The 16116-nt window shown below is 38.6% G+C and overlaps 3 protein-coding genes across 8 annotated transcripts; 2 read left to right on the forward strand and 1 right to left on the reverse strand.

Annotated features, from left to right (window-relative positions):
- Positions 1-1016: 1016 nt before the first annotated feature.
- Positions 1017-3518, reverse strand: lzic (leucine zipper and CTNNBIP1 domain containing). Of its 2 annotated transcripts, none has more exons than XM_036008460.1 (7): positions 3409-3518; positions 2850-2975; positions 2545-2680; positions 2296-2394; positions 1844-1939; positions 1578-1659; positions 1017-1485 (listed from the first exon to the last, which is right to left on the reverse strand). In XM_036008460.1, exons 2-7 carry the CDS (start codon positions 2948-2950, stop codon positions 1430-1432), a joined length of 570 nt encoding a protein of 189 aa, XP_035864353.1. In that variant the 5' UTR covers positions 2951-2975; positions 3409-3518; the 3' UTR covers positions 1017-1429. The 2 variants fall into 2 exon arrangements, with proteins under 2 accessions (XP_035864353.1, XP_031142285.1); XM_031286425.2 differs by having other exon boundaries at positions 3277-3486.
- Positions 3519-3529: 11 nt separating this feature from the next.
- On the forward strand, positions 3530-12530 carry nmnat1 (nicotinamide nucleotide adenylyltransferase 1). 5 transcript variants are annotated; one of them, XM_036008459.1, is made up of 6 exons: positions 4083-4152; positions 4901-5040; positions 6010-6193; positions 8140-8264; positions 9017-9445; positions 12450-12530. In XM_036008459.1, exons 2-5 carry the CDS (start codon positions 4926-4928, stop codon positions 9415-9417), a joined length of 825 nt encoding a protein of 274 aa, XP_035864352.1. In that variant the 5' UTR covers positions 4083-4152; positions 4901-4925; the 3' UTR covers positions 9418-9445; positions 12450-12530. The 5 variants fall into 5 exon arrangements, with proteins under 5 accessions (XP_035864351.1, XP_035864352.1, XP_035864349.1 ...); XM_036008458.1 differs by lacking the exons at positions 4083-4152; positions 12450-12530 and adding an exon at positions 3530-3605 and having other exon boundaries at positions 9017-10530; XM_036008456.1 differs by lacking the exon at positions 12450-12530 and having other exon boundaries at positions 9017-10530.
- Positions 12450-15498, forward strand: rbp7a (retinol binding protein 7a, cellular). Its single transcript, XM_031286426.2, has 5 exons — positions 12450-12619; positions 13067-13245; positions 13406-13507; positions 13654-13891; positions 15101-15498. Exons 1-4 carry the CDS (start codon positions 12547-12549, stop codon positions 13711-13713), a joined length of 414 nt encoding a protein of 137 aa, XP_031142286.1. The 5' UTR covers positions 12450-12546; the 3' UTR covers positions 13714-13891; positions 15101-15498.
- Positions 15499-16116: the final 618 nt, after the last annotated feature.

Raw genomic sequence — 16116 nt, forward strand, 5'->3', positions numbered from 1 at the left:
GGTGGTACACATCCTGGGCAGTGCTACTGAATTTTTATTTTTTAAATATTGAGCATTAGTGTCCTCTGGTGGTGAAAATGAAATAATCTAAAGCCCAAACCTAAAAGGTGAAACAGAATTCCACAGGTTAAACAAATCAGATGAATACATAAAACAAACACCATTTATTTTGTTTTACTCACATTAAAAAAAAAACATGGCTTCCAAGCTGAATATCAATCATGGTTGATGCTGTAAACATTGTGACATTAAGTTCTAAATATGTTCAACTAATCAAACTTGAAATCCAATGCAATATTGACGATTACTGCAAATGTTTAACTACAGTTGTCAATTAAAGCACACATGCAGTTTATAATGCTTGATAACCAATGAATATATAGAGGGTGGACAAAATAAAAAAAACCTGACAACATAAAAATGTAGAACCTAACAAGGTGTAGTCCTCATTGCATATTCTCAAATGTGTGAACTATTTTATTTTCCATTTTCAAGATGATCCTTTCAGAGGTGAAAATCACTTCATATTCAGCCCTCCAGTGTGTTCTTTAAAACAGCTCGATCACTCTCATGTCTAGTGATTAAACGTGTTTTCAGTTCATCCTGTTCACCCTTTTTTGTTTGTAACCCTGCAGAGTAAGGACACCATAAACAACTTATTGGCTGTTAACCATCCAGATAGACTATTACTCAAACTCTCATGTCACTCTCTTAGATGGATGCAGAAACTAGTTATTCCTTATAACACTATGTTTGCACTGGATGAACGCAAGTTCCATGCAGGCTCATTAAGAGTATATTTTGTTGAGACAGAGGCCGTAGTTGTGTTAAATACCTATTCTGCCACGTTTCCATTTATTCCTGTTAGAGAGCTATGACTTGTAACTGCTGTCCCTCTTTGTCAATAGTATACTGCATACACATTGACTTACTAGTGTTACTGTCCTGGTAGTGTACTTTTAGTTATTTCAAAAGTTTTCTTTCGTGTGGCATTTCTGTTATTTTGTCCAAACCCCTGTAAATGGAATAGTTTAATTAAAATAAATCTTGAATATTTGCAGCACTTATACAGAAAATCAACAATCTTTAAAACAACAATGCAAGACAGAGACACAGTAACCCAATAAGAAATACAGCCCAAATCACAACAGAGTATTTCTCTTGAACTGCCTGGGCCATCTTTTACATTCATGTACATGTCTTCATATTCTACAAATCACATGCTCGTACCTGAAATACAATTTTACACGCATCTGGACAAATAGACATTTACAAAAGTGCAGGGGTATAAAACAATACTGTTAAAAAGTGTTAGCATCTACAGCAAAACCTAGAAGAGCACTGGCTATTTACAAAATCAATGATCAATTGGCACATTCCATTCTTGGTAATAAAGACACAGAGTTAAAATTAACATTATGTAGAATTACTATGCCTTGGTTTTCACACCAGAGCTAGCTAAAGCCATAATTTTGTCTTCAGAGCCTGAAAGAGAAGGCAAAACAAGTTAAATATGAATGTTCATCCAATAATTTGTATGATTACAAATTTCAGTTAAATTACATGTTTATTCTCACCTAAGTTTGCAGTCACTTTTTCAAACTGGCTCAGAGTAGCTGTAGCATTTTCGGTGAGAAAAATCTCATCCTCCGAAGTGAGCTGTCCAGAAACAGAAATAATGCATTGATGTTTAAAATGTTACAGCTCCTTTTGAATTGAGATTTAGGCCTGTTGTAGCAAGCTGACTAAAATAAGTTATGTGGACTCATGAGCACAAGCCTCTGAATCATCCATGAACCCATGGAAAAATGTCACATCTCTGCTGCCTGAGAGTGTTCCTCACCGTCTCTCCAAGTTTTCTCAAGGCTGTGAGGATTTCCATTTTCTGCTGCGTGTACACATCCCGCGACAATTTCCCCACCATGACATCTCGGTCCATCTGTGCAAAATATCACACACCAGTTTGACAATTTTCAGGCCAAGCAACACAGATGAACATTGAGGAGTGATTGAGCAGTTGGATTAAACAACAAATTGTGCATAAAACAAAAAAAATCTTTTGGGGGAGAAGCAGGGAAGGAACTACGGTCCCTTAATATGAACAGGTCCTCTGTGGAGAACTTGGACAGCTTCAAGTACCCTGTTGTAACCCCCCCCCTTCTATGATGACTCATGCACAAGTTGTTGAAAGAGCTGATGGGATTACACTTCACTGGAATTGTTTGGAATTTTCATGTGACTAATAAAATTGAATAATTGACAGATTGATTGATTGGATGACATTGCAGTGCAAACCTCTGCTAGTCTTGTTCTCAGCTGTCCTGGCTGCTTCTTAGCAAAAAGTCGGATCACCTCTGGGGTTTTGAAAGCTTGGCTGATGGCAGCCTGGATTGCCTGATGAAGACAGAACAATTGGAAAAATTGTAACATTTCACAAATCACTGTTTAAACTGGATGATTTTAAGATACTTGTTCTATAAGCTATACCCTCTTTAAGTCATCCTCAATACACAGTAGTTGCACATTACCACTGATTGTCCATACCAGCTGCATTCCACTGAGTTCATCCACAAGTGTCATGTCTCCTGTCATGATCTTCTTCAGAGAGTCATTGAATTCACTCAACTGTTCCAAGGTTTCCTTTTTTGTCTCCTCATACTCTTCCTCATCCAGTTCTTCTCTGGAATGAACAAATAAATTACAAACTAACAGAGATAAAGGGAAATATGGAGAAGTACTTTCTGGCATAGACTAGATAATTACTTGTCAGCTATATACCAGCCACATTTGGTAATTCAGCAAAGACTTTTAGTGAATTTGAATGATATAATGAATGTCTCTAAATGCACCTGCATTCCTCCAGATCCTGAAGCTGCTGCATCAGTCTGTCAAGTTGCTCTTCCATATTTTGCCTCAATTTTCCAGTTTCTGATTTCCCGCGAGAAGCCATCCTTAGTTAAAATCTTATTCCCAACCTATGAAAACGCAAAACAGACTAAACAGTCAACAGATCTTACTAGGCATTAGTACCAAAGTATGGCACGAGTAAAACTTAACGTCAAAATAGCATGCTATTTAGACTTCATCGGAATGGCGTTGTTGGAGCTAGCATTATAAAAAAAACACTGTTCAACATTTAGCGAAACAACCACTGTCAAACTGTCGATTAATATATTTGTTGGAAGCTCAGACTGTGCTATAACTAAAGACTGTATAAAATAGCTATAACAGCTAAAGTTGTTTAGTTAGCTAGCATGCTAAAAGAAAACGTCTCACCCGGGACTCGTTTTGTAAACAGTTGTAACGTTAAATCAGTCGTGCAATGAGTTGAATAGTTGCACCAGCTTGACGAATATACAATAAAATTAACTGAATCATTGAACTGGAATTTCTCGGAAAAATAACTACCTTCAAGAACGGTTACAAAATATTTAGTGTTTGTCGAGGCGTTTGCTTTAGGTTAATATATGCATGGGCGTTTGGTTTGTGGATTTGTGATTGTGAACGTAGCTCAGGAGTGTGGGTGCGGCTCTCTTCTTCCTGGTCGAGTCTGTCCAATCAGAGTTCTTGATCTTAACGTAACGTCCGAACGTCGTCGGAAGCGGGTGACACAGACAGAGCAGCCGAGAGCAGCTTATGGGAAGGAGATATTATAAAATACAAAAATCTGTCAGTATAAAGAATTATACGGAAAGGACCAGGAGGGAGGAAATTATAATGACAAGACTCAGGGTGGATCACACAGGACTGAATGGCACCTTGTTTTTAATGGGGAAAAGGAATAGTGAGAACTGTGAAAACTGTGGGGTTTAAGAAAATGCTGAACATATAATATTGTATTGCACATTGCATGAGGTGGAAAGACAGGTGTTTAAAGATAAGGTTCAGGAGGCAGGGCGGGAGTGGACTCTGATAGGGATACTGGGATCAGAATGGGAGGGACAGGAGACCAGGATCACCAGGAAGGCGTTATTTAATTTTTTAAAAGCTGCAGGGTTGTTGAGTAGAATTTAAAATAATTGTAAAATGACATGATGATACACACTCCAGCACAGTAGGTGGCGGTATGCACCTACAATTTATTTGCAATTCGTCATTAAATAAGAGAAGAAGAGCAGCTCATGGAGCAGTTGACTGCCGCTTTTTCTCCTGGTAGTACAATGAATATTTCATTATTTATCTCTCTGTCTATGTTAGAAAACGCACCCTTTGTTGTCCAAGCTCAGTTTTGAGTTCATTATTCGTCTGCTTGAGTATCATGTACCAACCGACAAGCTCGCGTTGGCTGGTTACAGATAAAGCTAACGTTAGCTACGGTTTGCCTTTTTTCCTAGGATGGCGAAGGCATGACCCGCCCTACTCTCCCTCTGATTGGCAGGTACTCATTGCCTTCGTTGGTTGGGTTGGTTATGTTTAGGCAAGAGGAGTGGGGTTTGTTAGGGTCTTCTAGGTTCTTATCATAGACTGTATAATATCAACAGTCTATGGTTCTTATATACTGTCTATGGTTACGGTTAGTGTAAGAATGGCAGGGTAAGCCAATCGGAGGCAAAGTAAGGCTGAGTAGGGCGGGACATATCTTCGCCATCCTGGAACAATAAAAAAAAAAAAACTCGCTGGTTGCCTACGGTTTGAAGCTAGCTAACTAAACTCACCATTAGTTTCATTTTCCCAACGCGTGTAGCTCCTATCACATAGCTAGTCATTTAGTTTGGTGTAGCGGATACAGAGCTTCCCCTCAAAGGGAGAGAGGTATTTGACATTAAACAATTATTAATTGTTTAATGTCAAATTGTTTAATGTCAAATACCCCTCTCTTAAAACTCTCTTAATTGAATTAACGTTTTCCCAGCTTACTAACGTTACAGTCTTGTTTTCTTCCCCATGTTCGCTGTTGTAGTGTAAACACAGCCCCAGTATGAGGCATGGACGGTCAAAATATAACCAAAGTGGTCCTGCTGTCCTGCGGGTCCTTCAACCCCATCACCAACATGCACCTGAGGATGTTTGAACTGGCTCGAGATCATCTGGAAGACACAGGTTGAGTGAAACGAGAATTAGATCCTTTAAGAAAACTCAGAGGCTGATATCTCAAAACCTGAACAAAACCATCTGCATGGCTACCTATCAAAATTGAAATTACTTATTATGCAGGAGAATGTCCTGTAAGAGTTATATCACCATATATTACATTATCAGGTCATTATTACGGATGCATAAATGTGTAAAAAAAAATGTAATATTGTAGCTGGTCATTGTTGAAATTATTTTAGTTACTTTACTTTATGTAGTGTTGGGTAGTGTATGTGTAAAGTAACTAACTATATAGCTGTCAAACAAATCTGGTAAAGTAAAAAGTACAATAATTCCCTCCCAAACATAGTTGATTGAATAAAGCTATTAATGGGATAGTTCGGATTTTGGGGTTGTAATGCGTAGTCATTGTATTACTAGAGTAGATGGCGGTCAGCATGCCCCCAGTTTGGAGAAGCAGGCAGGAGTACAAAAAATGTAATTTTACCTCGCAGAACACGGGATTTGCTGGTTTACCGCTGCCTCGATCATATTCTGCAAGGTAAATTACTGTTTTTGTCAAAGGAATCTGGTGGCTTTGAAGAGAGCAATTTAACGACTTCAGTTCCCTGCTTCCCCAAACTGGGCATGACGACCGCCATTTACTGTAGGTAATACACTGACTATGGATAAGTACCTCATACAATCCCACTTCAAAAAATCCGAACTATCACTTTAATAAGCAGAATGGAAATATGCAAGTACCTCAACATTGTTGACAAGTACCACACTTGAGCGCTACTGCTAGATTCCACTGGAGACAAGAAGAAAAAAATCTTAATTTGAGTGAGCAAACTCTTTGCAAGTATTCTTTTTTTAATTCATCATATGAATTTAGAGTAATGTGTAGATAACACAAAAATTAACAGTTTACGGCATCTGCTGTGTCATCATTACTGTAAACCATCTGTTCACACCACTTCCTTAATGTCTAAGGTCAGTACAGGGTGGTGAAAGGCATCATCTCTCCGGTGGGTGATGCCTATAAGAAGAAGGGTTTGATTGAGGCCTGCCACCGTCTGGAGATGGCCAGATTGTCCACGGAGAACTCAGACTGGATCACAGTAGATTCCTGGGAAAGCTTGCAGCCAGAGTGGGTGGAGACATGCAAAGTCGTTCGGTAAGTTAAAAATAGTGGCAGTGCCTGTGCTTGCTAGCTGTGCTCTTATTATAGGTATAAGGAAATCTGCCAAATAATCTCAGGCACTATCTGTCAGACATTTCAATATCCTTAATCAGAGTTTCCTTGCTTGCTGTTATCCTCTAATTCTTCTTCGTCAATGACTACACCTTAAGCCACCCTTTCATCAAATCTCTTAACCATAGTAGGTACAGTAGTAACGACTGTTAAACTAATGGTTTACAAGCAGCCCCTCAAGCAGTTTAGGATTTGATGTTATCGTTGAGTACAAGTGATGAATGGTGCAAGTAAATAGTGTCTTAGTGATGTTAGCTGAATTCTCTAGACTTTGTAGTAACTTTTGTATCGTGTCATCTGTGCTGTTCATATATACAGCATAAAAACCCTTGCAGTTATACTCATGATCACAAAGTTGTACATATTCAGTGTCACACAGGATTTCCACTCCATACATGTATCACTCTTTAAGCTTTCTGTTGCTCTGGGGTAGAAAATTGCAGTTTTGTATTTTACAGCAATAGAAGTAGAATGATCTGTCTCTAAATCCATTATCACACGTATGTTCAGGTTAAGTCTTTAAATCAAATTTCAGATCTGATATCTGACATTATTGCTCATTATGGCCCAATAAATGACAACATAATTCACATAAAACTCTTGCAAAAGCAGAGTAGGGATTTCCAGCACAACTTCACCTCCTTCCAAGCTGCATAGAGAAGGGAAAAGGTCTGACGAGGTAAAACTCGAGCAACACTTGTAGTATGCAGAACAACTTTATTGTTAGAACAACATGTTTCGGCTTGTGACCTTCAGGATGACTCTGATGACGGCCACAAGCCGAAACGTGTTGGTCTAAGATACTACAACTGCTGCTGGAGTTTTACCTCTTCATTAAACTCTTGCAGAAAGTCTTGCTAAACAGTTTTTGTCTCTATAAACAGCTGAAGAAATGTTAACACTGTAGACAGTTTTCTACCACAACGGGGCAACAGTCGCAAGACTGTCCCAGGTTGTAAAAAAGTAAACTATATTGTAAAAGAATTGGACAATTTCCAGTTCCTGAAAACTTAGTTAATTGCATATTTATATTTAGAAAACTTACATTTTGTGCTTTCAGTTGCATTTTTATCTCACAGGCTCTGATGTACTGCAAAATAATTATTAATATGAATCACTGAATACTGCCCAGAACCTTGTGGTCCAAACTAGAAATTAAAGCTTGGATAAAGTCAAAATAAAATATTGAAGTCAGACCAACAGGCTGAAAGTATCACTGGCAAAGACACACAGCTGCTTTTTAAATGTTCCCATTAAAGTGGTCAGAATTCTGATGTTTCAATCAATGACACATTTAATTCTGGAGACTCTTGAGAAGCACAGCTGTTAGGGGTGCACGATTCAGAAAATGTCACGATTCGATTCAATATCGATTTTTAGGCTCAAGATTCGATTCAAAAACGATTCTCGATTTAAAAAAACGATTCCCAGTATGTAAATGTAGTTACTTTTCCCATGTGATTGCAGTAGACATACAATTAAAAAAAAAAAAAAATATATATATATATATATACAACCTACAGAAAACCAATTGGAAGTTGTTAACAAAGGGAAATGTTAAGCCAAACTTAAAGTTTAATTTTGATTTAAAATCATATACTTTGCACAAAGAAAACCTTATTTGTAGCTAGTAAATAAAGGACATATTTAGTGCAAAGCATAATCACAAAAAATACATTTTACTCCAGAGTTTGAGGACATTTATATGTTGTGTGATTTCCCAAAAGCCTAATCCAAAGGTCAACAGAAGTGTGTTGGCTGGATACTGACTGTTATATTGCCAATATGACTAATATTTCCTGTATGGGAAACTGTATGCAATGCAGTTAGCTTTTGATGCTATGTTAATTTAGTCTGTATCCACTTAGGCATCACTATGACGAAATGCTGGCAGCAGAGCAGAACAACGATGACGTGGACACAGTCAAGTACGCAAAAAAGAGACGCGTAGAGGAGAATTCTTTTGAGGGTTCATCCTATCACAAAAGGAGAGGTAGGTACATGTACAAATGTGTAACTGAAATGTTGTTCTTTTCAACTCCTCCCTTCTGCAAACCCTGATTCCAGACAAGTTTAATCCTGCCTCTACTGGTTTCATGTTTTATTGTATTCAGTTTAACTCATCAGGGGACAATGGTGTTGGGGTGTGTTGGGTGCAACTCATCACGCACTGCCAACCGTAAAGACAGGCAAGATGTAAGCCTCATTGCATCAGTGACACAGACATTGTGTAGTTTTACAACATTCTTTACCTTAGTGACACGTTTAAACTCCAGCATGTAGCTGCACTGCACAGGATTCTAAACATGAGCAGGAGAAGTGTATGCTGTCCTCAGTCATAACTATTATTAACACCTAATTACAATATGTTTTTAAATGAGTCTGCAGAGCACTGATTGGTTGCAAAACTGTAAATCACTTGAATCTAGCTGAAGTGGCTTCCCAGCAATGACCTCCATCATAACAAAACAAGCTACATCAGGCTACATCTGTAATTTATGTTGTTAAATATTTATTTTGTAAAACTGCCTTTTAAAAATACTGAATATCTTTCTTCTTAGCATCAATTTTTAATATTCTGTGTTTAATTATCTCATTGTTAGTTTTTGTGATCTCACTCTCTGTTTTTATTTATTTAATTGTATTATTTGTATTAGGTATTTTCTCCTTAAAGCACTTAGTAACTGTGGTAATACATACAAATAAGATTTATTATGATAAACTCTTTTCTTTCTTCATGCTCAGACAGCCCTCAGCTAATGTTGCTGTGTGGGGCCGATGTCCTGGAGTCCTTTGGGGTCCCTAACCTGTGGAAGCAGGAGGATATCGCTGAGATTGTGGGCCGCTACGGTTTGGTTTGCATCAGCCGCAGCGGCAATGACCCCCACAAGTTCATCCACCAATCAGACATCCTGTGGAAGTATCGCAAGAGCATCCATGTGGTCCAAGAATGGGTGACCAATGAGATCTCAGCCACTCACGTGCGCCGGTCGCTGCGTCGAGGGCGGAGCATCAGATACCTGCTCCCAGACAACGTGGTTGATTACATACGAGAGCACGGCCTCTACAGCGATGAGAGCGAGCGGAAAAATGCAGATGTAGTTCTAGCACCACTTGAGAGAAACATGGGTGCCTCCTCAAGCTGAGGAAGTTCATTGCTGCAAAAACAGAGATGTAAGCTGTCTACACTAAGTGCTGTGTGTTTACTGAGAATCTAAAACAAATCATACACAATTCAGACCACCAGTGCCTACTATACATAAACAGTCTTTTCTAGTAATGGGTGTTGTTTTTTAAGAAGATAAATCTACATAGACTATACTGAGTAAAGTGATTTAGTAACAATTAAAGCAACGGTATTTTTTGTGATTTGATGCCCCTACAGTTTCAGAGTACAATTCACTTATACACCGCTGTTGTAAATTTGCACAGCTGGACACAGTGCATTTGCTATGATTACATTACTCATGATCAAAAACTAGTGAGCCGACAGCATTGCTACAGCCAAACATCAAGCAAGTGCAACAGCACAAGACACAGCAAGCCAACTAATATTACTTAGTCCAACAGCAAGATGGCCAGCTCAAAGTCTGTCTTGCAGCCTTTAATTTGCGAAGCTCTCGCCAACGACTAAAAGCCGTCCGAGATTTACTTATGCCCATTGGCCTCTTGCTCGGTCACTCTCTCCTTTTCTCTTCTTAGCTTCCTCTGTCATTGCCCTCTTCGGTCTCTTTGCCTCTTCAATAATGTCCGTAGAGGCTGCTGAATCAGGTTCTGTTGCATGCTCATCCGGCTCTGGTTCGAGCATGACACTGCTCCCCGCCAGCTTCAAGCTGGTAAAATTTGTTGCATAATGTTGCTTTAGATTCCGTGTGTGGGGGTGTGGGTGTAGCTGTGTGGTACAATAGTCAAAAACAGAATAACTGAGCAGCAGTTCAACCAGTTGGTGTGTGGTTATCTAACTAGGGATTCACAGTTGTGTGTGAAGCAGTCAGCATACACTGTGTTTGGTATTTCATAAAATATAATTAGAAACAAATTGATTTTAGTCTTTTTACTTGCTTGCTTCAGTATACTCTCTCAACTCATCACTTTAGATTTTTTACCTAGAGCAGGGTTTGTTCATGCACTCCCTCAGGCAAAAGCAGGCGATATAACTACTAGCTTATAACATGTTTACTTAGTGCTGCAGATTTGAAAGTGATAGTGTGGTTGGTATTGACTGGAAATGAAATAAACAACTCTCTTTGTTTTCCACCTTTTGGGAGCTTTTCGTTGCTGTTCCGGTGCTATTGTCACACATATAAGAAACTTCTAACATCCTCGGTTAAGAAAGTGCCAAATCGACACCTTTTCTGTTGGATTAAAATGCTGTTTGTCAGTGGGGTTGACTTATCTTTCAGGTAATCATCGCTGACAGAAGATAATAGCTAAAATAACACAATGTAGCCAACTAAAGACTCATTGTGATAGCAGTGTTTTGACATTTAGGTATTAAGATTACATCACATTAGTATCCGAGTGCGGGCCTTTTATTGTTGGAACAATGATGTTAGATTGCTTTCAAAAACCTGAATATATATATAGTATTAAACTTAAGTTAACACTTAACAATAGCTAATCAATAATTGGTAAACTGATAGTTAATTCAACTTTAGTTAATAGTTATTTTACTGTTAAACAATAAAATGATTTCTAATATTTACGTTACGTTAAAATGTATGTTATTTTATCATTAGGGTAGTGTAATATAAAATAAGTTTATAAATTTAGATAGTTAATGCTTTGTCAATGGTCAATAATTGTTTTGTAAATGATCTATAAACATTTGGATGGCTTTTATGAAGTTTATAAATTGCCTGTGCGTTGTCTAATTTTATGCGTTAACATCATTATTGGGATTGGATGTAAAAGTTCCTGCTTCAAATGCAACCAATAACTTGAGTCATTTCTAATATGAAATTTGTTTAACCCCCTCTCCCCGCCCCCTTAACACACACACACACACACACACACTCAAGAAAGTTAATCTCGGAGACAGAAGAAGAAGTTCTGGCTGTCTGGCACTGCTCTGGTCTTGGTCTTGACTCAGTCTCAACCCCTCACAGTCTTGGTCTTGTCTCAGTCTCGATACATTCTGGTCTTGAGGATGAATGGGTCTCGGTTAAGGTGGTCTTGACTACAACACTGATAGCTATCTAAATAATGTTTATTGATGCTTTTACAAAGTTTTTTTTTTTAACCATTAACTAGGTATTATAAGCATCAGTTGCAACTTTACAATAGCCATCCAATCAATATCAATTTAGCATTTATTAGTGATGGTTATTATAGTGTTACCAAACTTAAAAGGCCCAATGCAAAGTACTGGGTTAAGACTGATTGATTCTTATTACGTCACAAAACCATGCTTATTAAACAGTTAATGCGTCAGGTGCCTATGACAGTTTGGGAGTGTGGGAAACAACCTTGACAAGGTTTTTCCCCATCACTTCTGAGCTGTTAAAGTCACGAGGAGGAAAAACTACCATAATGTTTTGACAAGATGTTTTATTTTCTTTCAAACCAGAGTGTTGTCAATTCCCTGCATGCTGCATGCTGGATGCCAGAATTATTTTCCTCATTGCACAGATAGGTGTGCCATTTTAATATAGGTCATCTTCATAAAAACAGCAGGTGTTTGAAGCCAGGGAAGGTTTCAGTTTGATTTGCACAACTGAAAAATAGGACTTGGCTTACACATATATTGCTAACCCGGAGAAAAAAAAATGTATTTTATTTTTTTATTTTATGGATAAAGTTGTATCACAGAAAAGTTTTTGAATTACTATATTTACACTGTTTATTGTAATGTGACAGATAAAGGACAAAAATACCAAAAAAGAAAGTTCATAAATAAGCTTTACTCCAAATATTAAGGTCAACATTATTTTTCCTTGTGTGTTTTCCTTGGTTGGGTGTGCAATTAATGTGTGACATGTCAGGCAAATTATGAAGGTTTAATTATTCCGTGAAGTTTGTGGTGAGACCAGTCTGACATGTCTGGCTTCTTGGCTTCACCCTGGCACTGATGAGAGCAACTCCCTCACCCTCACATGGTCCTCAGGCGTCAGCGTATGAGGTAAAGGCACACCTATCTTTATACCTCCAGGTCGTTCACAAAACAATATTTTCTCAGCCTGTTTTCAGAACACCTCACCAGCCCAGCAGCTTGAGGGTCACATTTCATTCACACGCATCTCAGGAGGAAAGGAAGAAATAAAAAGGTCATCAAAATGCCAGCCAACTTCTGTGGTACATGGGACCTAATCAGCAATGTCAACTTTGAGGGATTCATGGTTGCACTGGGTAAGTCCTTAAAGCAGTTTTTAATCCAAAAATGTTCTCAGGTATTAAATCTGTGTTGAGTGACCTGAGGTGTTGCATTTATATTTCTCTGACTTTAATTATGCTGTGAAATGCATGCAGATATAACATTATATATATATATATATATATATAATGTTAAATATAACCGACCTGTGGCCCTTTGCTGCATGTCATCCCCCATCTCTCTCCCACCTTTCCTGTCTATCCACTGTCACTATCAAATAAAGGGAAAAGCTCCAAAAAATCTTAAAAATAAAAAGGATAATAAAGCACTAGGAGTGAAATACTTAGTGCTGTGCTTTTGTAACAGTGCTATTTATGGTATGCATAGGACTGTGGGAGGGAGATGTCTCTGTAGCCTTTGGATTTTGTCCCCCAGATTTTTACTCTGTACACTCAAGGGAAACACTTCCTCTACCGTTCCAGGTATCGGTCGTCCCTTACGAAAGATTGCTCTGAAATTGAAGCAGAGGAAGGTGATTGAGCAGCAGGGGGACCAATATGTCATCAAAACCATCAGCACCATCAAAAACTACACCATCTCCTTTAGAGTAGGTCAGGAGAATGAGGAGTTTACCAAGGGACTGGACAACAGACATGTCAAGGTGAAGATAAATAGCTGATGAATTGTGTGTTCAAAATGATAATGAGCCTAATGATTGCACATGTTGTAATTCATGTGATTTGTTTTACATTTTATTTGGGCTGCTTAACTGGTTCTGTGTTGTGATTTACACTCGCTCTCCTTCTCTGCCACCTGTGCAGTCACTGGTGACATGGGATGGGAATAAACTGGTGTGTGAACAGACTGGAGAGAAGAAGAACCGGGGCTGGGCTCACTGGATTGAAGAGGACAAGCTACATCTGGTAAGAATATGGACAATTTAATTATTTGTTCCACATAATGCACAAAAATAAATTGATAAACTGTCCCACATTTATATTTCTGTGCGTTTTAATAACATTTTAGTTAACATCATGTTAAATATTTTCTGTGACCTATTACCCCTCAGGAGCTGTACTGTGAAGGAGAAGTCTGCAAGCAGGTTTTTAAGAAGAATGTGAACGAGTGAAGAGGAATGAAAGTTGTATTTCTGGAGAACTTACTATGTGATGAAAGGCACCATGTGTTAGATCCACCACTCTAAATCCTGAAAAACAAAAACACACAAAAAGTTAAGTTTGTGGTATTTCCTATGTAATGTGACTTCAATGCTCAGTCCGGGAGAGAATATCTTCCCTGTCAGGATATACACTCACCTAAAGGATTATTAGGAACACCTGTTAAATTTCTCGTTCATGGAATTATCTAATTAACCAATCACATGGCATCTGCTTCAATGCATTTAGGGGTGAGGTCCTGGTCAACACAATCTCTTGAACTCCAAACTGAATGTCAGAATGGGAAAGCAACTTTGAGCGTGGCATGGTTGTTGTTGGCAGACGGGCTGGTCTGAGTATTTCACAGTCTGCTCAGTTACTGGGATTTTCACGCACAACCATTTCTAGGGTTTTCAAAGAATGGTCTGAAAAAGGAAAAACATCCAGTATGCGGCAGTCCTGTGTGCGAAAATGCCTTGTTGATACTAGAGGTCAGAGTAGATTGGGCCGACTGTTTCCAGCTGATAGAAGATCAACTTTGACTCAAATAACCACTCGTTACAACCGAGGTATACAGCAAAGCATTTGTGAAGGCACAACATGCACAACCTTGAGGCGGATGGGCTACACCAGCAGAAGACCCCACCGGGTACCACTCATCTCCACTAAAAATAGGAAAATGAGGCTACAATTTGCACAAGCTCACCAAAATTGGGCAGTTGAAGACTGGAAAAATGTTGCCTGGTCTGATGAGTCTCAATTTCTGTTCAGACATTCAGATGGTAGAGTCAGAATTTGGCGTAAACAGAATGAGAACATGGATCCGTCATGCGTTGTTACCACTGGGCAGGCTGGTGGTGGTGGTGTAATGGTGTAGGGGATGTTTTCTTGGCACACTTTAGGCCCCTTAGTACCAATTGGGCATTTTTTAAATGCCACAGCCTACCTGAGCATTGTTTCTGACCATGTCCATCCCTTTATGACCACCATGTACCCATCCTCTGATGGCTACTTCCATCAGGATAATGCACCATGTCACATGCTCGAATCATTTCAAATTGGTTTCCTGAACATGACAATGAGTTCACCGTACTAAAATGGCCCCAACAGTCACCAGATCTCAACCCAATAGAACATCTTTGGGATGTGGTGGAACGGGAGCTTCGTGCCCTGGATGTGCATCCCACAAATCTCCATCAACTGCAAGATGCTATCCTATCAATATGGGCCAACATTTCTAAAGAATGCTTCCAGCACCTTGTTGAATCAATGCCACGAAGAAGTAAGGCAGTTCTGAAGGCAAAAAGGGGGTCAAACACGGTATTAGTATGGTGTTCCTAATAATCCTTTAGGTGAGTGTAGATTTACACCACTAGATGGCATCACTGTATTATGTTTCAGATACAGGGCGACACTGGTCTGTAGCTAAGTGGTGCTTGGCCTTGGATAAGAAAATATACAGGACATCAATGTTTCAATGTTTTTGGCTCCTTTAAGCTGGCTAAAGATTTAATGCAGGCTCCGTTTAGTGCAAACGTTTTGTTTCCTTCAAATCTCTATCTGATGAAGCACATTTGAAATACCACATTTTCTTTGCACTGGCGTGTGCTGTCCATTTGTCATTGTTTGAGCTATTTGTACAAAAATCTCTTAATGTACATACATTTATATCCAATGAACAACAGAAAGTGAGGTGTAGTATATGTCGAATACAATTTTATATGAACTTTGTATAATAAAATGGACTTTGAAAGAAATCTGGCATATTTTGTCATTTATTAGCTATTCCTTGTTATTCTATCTTCAGTAAAATAACCAATCATATTTTTCTAATTGTATGCTATTTGATTCTCTCACTCATAGATCTGACCTGTGTCATGTATTCATCCCACAGGTGATGATGAGGCAGGAACTGTGATATAATAAATCTGTAATTTAATGCAATGGGGCTGTATACTGTAGCTGATCTGCCATCTATAGCTTCTAGTGTCTTGACTTGCACTAACCTCCCAGCACCACTGAAGACTCCACACTGAGTTTAATAAATAACCTCAGGATGTGCTGTTTATTTTTTAAGGGAGAAAGGGAATCAGAATCAAAATGAGATTTATTGCCAAAGTGAGTTTTCACTTGCATGACATTTGGCTTGGTGTGTTTGCTGCATACAATAAACATGGAATAAACAATAGAGCAAAGTACTGCAACAGTCAAAAACATAGATATAGAATAGAAATATTGCAATTAAAAAAAATGTAAAAGACAAAGTACAAGCATTGATCTTATTAATTTAACAGCTGGCAAGCAATCCATTAGTATGGCAAACAATTACATTGGCACAATAATATACACACCCAGATATATCACAGGTGAAATAG

This window comes from Sander lucioperca, chromosome 12 (assembly GCF_008315115.2).
Source record: "Sander lucioperca isolate FBNREF2018 chromosome 12, SLUC_FBN_1.2, whole genome shotgun sequence".
NCBI classification, from domain to species: domain Eukaryota; kingdom Metazoa; phylum Chordata; class Actinopteri; order Perciformes; family Percidae; genus Sander; species Sander lucioperca.

What these genes read in the sequence shown, in the direction of transcription:
- lzic (XM_036008460.1), bottom strand. Translation starts at nt 2,950, where the DNA reads ATGGCTTCTCGCGGGAAATCAGAAACTGGAAAATTGAGGCAAAATATG. An exon ending in TGAGAACAAGACTAGCAGAG is followed by an intron (nt 1,940 to 2,295) that starts GTTTGCACTGCA and finishes TATTTTGCACAG; the next exon opens with ATGGACCGAGATGTCATGGT. An exon ending in TGAGAAAACTTGGAGAGACG is followed by an intron (nt 1,660 to 1,843) that starts GTGAGGAACACT and finishes GTTTCTGGACAG; the next exon opens with CTCACTTCGGAGGATGAGAT.
- nmnat1 (XM_036008458.1), top strand. Translation starts at nt 4,926, where the DNA reads ATGGACGGTCAAAATATAACCAAAGTGGTCCTGCTGTCCTGCGGGTCC. An exon ending in AGATCATCTGGAAGACACAG is followed by an intron (nt 5,041 to 6,009) that starts GTTGAGTGAAAC and finishes TTAATGTCTAAG; the next exon opens with GTCAGTACAGGGTGGTGAAA. An exon ending in ATCCTATCACAAAAGGAGAG is followed by an intron (nt 8,265 to 9,016) that starts GTAGGTACATGT and finishes CTTCATGCTCAG; the next exon opens with ACAGCCCTCAGCTAATGTTG.
- rbp7a (XM_031286426.2), top strand. Translation starts at nt 12,547, where the DNA reads ATGCCAGCCAACTTCTGTGGTACATGGGACCTAATCAGCAATGTCAAC. An exon ending in GGGATTCATGGTTGCACTGG is followed by an intron (nt 12,620 to 13,066) that starts GTAAGTCCTTAA and finishes CTACCGTTCCAG; the next exon opens with GTATCGGTCGTCCCTTACGA. An exon ending in TGGACAACAGACATGTCAAG is followed by an intron (nt 13,246 to 13,405) that starts GTGAAGATAAAT and finishes CCACCTGTGCAG; the next exon opens with TCACTGGTGACATGGGATGG.